Source organism: Lethenteron reissneri, unplaced genomic scaffold, assembly GCF_015708825.2.
Source record: "Lethenteron reissneri isolate LAM-NWPU_2019-01 unplaced genomic scaffold, ASM1570882v1 scaffold_1017, whole genome shotgun sequence".
NCBI lineage: Eukaryota > Metazoa > Chordata > Hyperoartia > Petromyzontiformes > Petromyzontidae > Lethenteron > Lethenteron reissneri.
The window spans coordinates 11,251-16,344 of NW_026890692.1; the positions used below are offsets into that span (position 1 = coordinate 11,251).

At 45.7% G+C, this 5,094-nt stretch overlaps 1 protein-coding gene across 1 annotated transcript; it reads left to right on the forward strand.

Annotated features, from left to right (window-relative positions):
- The first annotated feature begins 383 nt into the window (after positions 1–383).
- Positions 384–4,623, forward strand: LOC133361408 (dual specificity tyrosine-phosphorylation-regulated kinase 2-like). Its single transcript, XM_061580336.1, has 4 exons — positions 384–507; positions 1,343–1,439; positions 2,386–2,534; positions 4,380–4,623. The coding sequence occupies exons 1-4, from the start codon at positions 502–504 to the stop codon at positions 4,518–4,520; spliced, it is 393 nt and encodes a 130-aa protein (XP_061436320.1). The 5' UTR covers positions 384–501; the 3' UTR covers positions 4,521–4,623.
- The last annotated feature ends 471 nt before the right edge of the window (positions 4,624–5,094 follow it).

Here is a 5,094-nt window from a genome sequence, read left to right on the forward strand (position 1 = left end):
ATGGTGTGGGTCTGTGTTGATGTGTGTTGATTATGTGGGTCTGTTCGATGTGGGTTTGTGTTATGCGAGTTCGTGTTGATGATGTATCTCCGTGTTGACGATGTGCGTACGTGTTGGGGCTGTGGTTAAGTCAGGGGACAGAGACGGGGGAACATAGAAGTGCGGTACAATTAAGGATTTTGCTGCACTGCCGCACCCCTCACTCATCCCACTCACCCCTCATCCCACCTCCAGTGGCAGCTATCTCTCTAGGGAACAAGGTGGCTCAGCAGTCGGCCTGCAAGTGGCCATTAGTCTGCCAGCTGAGGGCGATGTGCAATCCCAATTGATTAAAAAAACTGTTCACGATTTCGAGATGTAAATCACATGGTGAGTAACGATCTCGTCCCACATCCTAGACTGTGCTTGACCCTACTACACTCGTCTCCCGCTTTCCTCACGGAGACCCAGACGGTGCGAGACGCAAGACACTCCGGTATTCCTGCTCTACACGTCACCAACATGGAGGTACGGGCTCGACTCGCGTGGTGAAGTATGGGCGAACATGTGATTCACATGCCTGTGTTCTCCACTCTCTATCCGCGTACCTACTCCTCACCATTTCTACCTTGGTGTGTGTCTGCCTGGCCTGTGTATCTGAGCGTTTAACACGTAGCCTTTTGTGACCAAGGGGCCGTCCATAAATGACGTCACGCACCTGGGGGGGGGGGGGTCAGACATTTGTGACGATGTGTGACGAGGGGGGGGGGTATGAGAAATGTGACGTCACATCAAAATGCGCAACTTTAAATAAATATAAACAACACGTTCTACTTAATTAAACAGACTTTTTAATAAATGTTTTCTCCTACAACATCAGAGTGTAGCGCCACATTAAATACGCACTACAATAGTTCAAAGCGATATGAAGCATGTTTTATTTTAGGGGGGGGCAGAGCTTTGTGACGTCATATTTGAGGGGGGGGGGTCTGACTTTTTGTGACGCCGTGTGATGAGGGGGGGGGGGGGTAAAAAATCGTCCAAAATCGCGTGATGTCATTTATGGATGGCCCCCAATATCCATAACAGGTTTTTTTAGTTAGATCGCATAAATATGTGTCGTTAAATCCGCCACCACCAGACAGCCAATTAGTAAGGTTTGTCACATAAACAGAACATGCCAATTCGTTACTAGTACAGCACACTGGTGTGTTGGAGAGCAAAGCCACAACATTTACAATCCGAGTATGACGTTTCGCCAGTAATTACAACTAGCTTCATCAAGCAACAGCCAGATTTGTGGCTGCATTTGCCCCAACAGTTTGTTACAGTCTATATTGTGGAATTTTGTCTGTGTGTGTAGATGAGCCGATATATAGTGAGAAAAAGAAAATGCGTGAGATGGAGTGCGCTCTCAGACTCAAAAGGAGCAGCCCCCATCAAGTGCAAAACCCCGCAAGGTAATAAAAATAATGGAGGACATCACATCAGCCATGTCGCATGGGGGACATCAAGGCGGCCAAGTTGCATGGGCACTTGATTTTGCTTTCAGCTGATTGGCTTGTGCAATGGAAGTGATGATGTAATACCTAGCAACCATTCTTATAGAAGTGAGTTACCATTTTACTGCAACTCCCATATTTACTTTAGTCTGTTTTCTCCTTCGATGTCTGCCAGACTTACGACAAAATAATTATCTTCTTCCCTTTGGCCCAACGTGCACATTCATATGGCGTCTAAACTTTGGGCGGCAGGCTGGTAACATTTGTGTCTCACAGTAAGAATATCCTGGCTTTGATTCCCGACTCAGGTGCTTTTGCTTGTGGAGTCTGTATGTCCTCCACCTGTTCTGCATGGGTTTCCTCAAGGGTATCCACTTTTCTCGCGTGAAAAAACTGTTAGGAGTCAAACATCCCAAGACTAAACAATTGTCTGACATTATCCAGTTGGGATTACACCATTACCCCCTATTGTAATAATTCGGCAATAACCTCTTTAAAAAGATTATTGAGACTCAGCAAGGCTGTCCTTGGTGAATCTGCTTCTGTTCCTCCCTTAAAACCCATCTCCTCTTCTCCCTTGCCCACACTTCTGCTACTCCCTGCCCTCACCCCCAGCTACGACCAGGCCTAGCTCAACCCCTATCACCACCCCTACTGCTCCTCCCCAACCCTGATACCCAACTAAGACCAGGCCTACGCAAAACCCCTCCTTTACCTTTCCCTCCTGTTCTGTCACCATAACGACACCACCACTTTTAATAACCCCACTCTTTATCTCAACTACCATCATCTTATGTGCAATGTTATAATTGCTGTAATGCACCTTGTAATAAGGCGTGATATAAATCTCACATAGGAAACAAAGGTAGTAATAATGGTTTATACATTTTTATCATTTCTGCAGAAATCATGCAGCTCTACGGCAGCTACCTGACCCTCAGGGAGCAAAGAGAACTCTTGGCCATGCAGGAGATATGGTACCTTGGGCTCCAAAATCAGGCCCGGGGCAAGTACAACCATGGCTACGATGACGACCAACACCGTTATATTCCGGTAAGACTCACGACAAAATACCTGCCTTGCCGGATGCGGCAGGCCACCCTGGTTATTACTTCGGGTGTCATTATCGTCGTCATCACATTCAACATAATCAACCACAGTGTTTACATCACAGGATCATTGAAAGAAGCGTTATCGTGCACACCATCATCATCCACAATGTCATCACACACGGTGTTGTCACGCACGATATAACTGGTATCCAAAAATCTCAATGCTGAAAAAAAACCTGCATACATGCAGTCGGTATTTCATGTTGTCTGCCGGGCCAAGTCGCCCTTGAAAACAGTTTCTTCACTCAATGGGCTTTAAACTTGATTTTGAAGCTTTTGTGACTGCAAGATAGAGGGCGACCGAAATTCGGTTTCGGTTTCGGCGCCGAAAGTTGGCAATTGGCCACTTTAGGCATACTTTCGGTTTCGGCCGAAAGTAAATTTTTAACTTTCTGTCTGGTTTCGGTTTCGGCCAAAACTGATATTGACTTTCGGTCGTCAACTAAAGATCTATTTTTAGAATATAACGCTAGTGATAAGTCTATCAGCCGGTCAGTCGGGGATCCTTGTCTTTAGTCTGTGTGTGTGTGGGTTGGGGCATCGACTGCGTAGCGATTCGCGCGCTGCGCTACGAACCCGGCGGCCCGAGTTCAATTCCCGCTCACGGCCGGTGACGATTATTTGAACCGGTCCTGGGCCTCCCCTAGGTCGACTCAGCCTCAAATGAGTAAGTGGTGTGGTATGTAAACATCGCCACTAGGGAGACAAAGGCGGCCGGCCGTGGTGAATCCAAGTCCCGGGCGAAGCCGGGTAGTAAAGCTAGTACAGTATTTCATAAATCTTGTGTTCGGTAACTTTCGGTTATATACCTTTCTGTTTCGGTTTCGGTCGAAAGTAAATTTTTTACTCTCGGTCTGGTTTCTGTTTCAGCCGAAACCAGAAATTCAGTTTCGGTCGGCCTCTACTGCAGGAATTACTCTTTGGTTCTTTCGGTAAAGTCACGTAGATATAAAATAAAAGAAATAATAGAATAAATTATAAGTTTGAGAAAACAAACCTAGTAAAATTAGAAATGTAATGCAGTGCAACACAGAGAATTGGCTAACACAGCAGTTAACACATTACCTGGTTGATTACGTTCTTACAAAGATTGCTAATGGGCTTTACTCGTGAAATAACACTTTTGATTCAGATAGTAGCATTGCCATGACTTTTTCAGGACGGTTCTGACAATTTCTCGCAGCGTTCAGCGTGGTTGCCGTGTGTAATACCAATTGAGCAATTTGGAGGTAAGTTTTCAGCATTGGGATGTTTGGTCATCACCAGTTACATTGTGAGTGTGTATTAGCTATGGGCGGACACCAGAGACCAGGAGGAAAGTCATGCAGAACAGGAAGCAGCATACAAACTCTACACACTCCTAATTTGCTAAGGAGGGGTAGAACATACCTCTCCACACAAAAAGGGACTAAGCTGGGAATTTAACCCCCAGGCCCTTCTTGCTGTTTTCCACAAGTGTGTGCAACAAGGTTATCTAGCACAGCAGACAAGCCTACCGAGTCTTGTTTTTACCCTTCAAATAGGACTGACAAAGCGAGGCTAATTCTATAGCTGGTGCTCTCTCTCACTCCCATGGATTAAGTCTCTTTATGTTCATATTCTTTGGGTCTTTAGGTAAAGTCTCGTAGATAGAACAATAAAATAAAGAGCCAAAGAATATGAATTCCTGCAGTCACGAAAGCTTTAAGTCAAGATCTCTTCATGTTGTCTTACGAGCACTCAATTAGCAGTGATTGAATGAGACTCGATTGAATCGGCACTTAACCACTGTGTGATTGTTGCGCAGGTAAAACACGAGCACCTCAACTTTCGGTATGAGGTGCTGAAGACGATTGGGGAGGGCGGTCAAGGCATAGTGGTCGAGTGTCTTGACCACATGACAAACACCCTGGTGGCGGTGAAAATACTCAGAACTCCATTGAGGTAAGACTCCACACTACTGCATACTGTGTCTGTGAAACACAGCACCTCTCTCCACAATCGCCTTGTGCTACGAGAGCCATATTCAGTCAGGGCTCTAGCCGGCTCTAGTTGTGACTATGAATATTAATTGGCCAAAACATCTTTACGTAAAAAGGATTTCAGAGCTTGGGAAATTGTTGGCACCGGTTCACTCCCTGGCTGCCTTCCCACTTGTATGTGGATCCTCATGCATCTCAATAGTTCTCTCTCTTTGAGAGTGAGCCAAAAGTGTGCATGGTATTATAAGTCTAAATTATGATTGATGATATTAAATTGTTGACTCTCTTTGCCGCGCCATGAATAACAATTTCCAGTTGAGGGAAATACAAATCGGGATCATACTTCAGGAGAGTGACACCGACGACTCCAACATCATCAAGATGCTGGATTGGTTCCAGTTCAGGAAGCACTACACCATCGTCTTGGAGCTGTTGAGGTGCGTGCCAAGTGTCACTTGCATTGATGTGCTCTGCGACCATTTGTCGTCGTAAAATTGTGGAGCTGCCATGAGTCTTGGTAGGCTCAACTGGACACATGTT

Excerpts from the sequence above, each read along its gene's own strand:
- LOC133361408 (XM_061580336.1), top strand. Across the intron at positions 1,440-2,385 it reads CAAGTGCAAAACCCCGCAAG|AAATCATGCAGCTCTACGGC; the intron begins GTAATAAAAATA and ends TCATTTCTGCAG. Across the intron at positions 2,535-4,379 it reads ACCAACACCGTTATATTCCG|GTAAAACACGAGCACCTCAA; the intron begins GTAAGACTCACG and ends ATTGTTGCGCAG.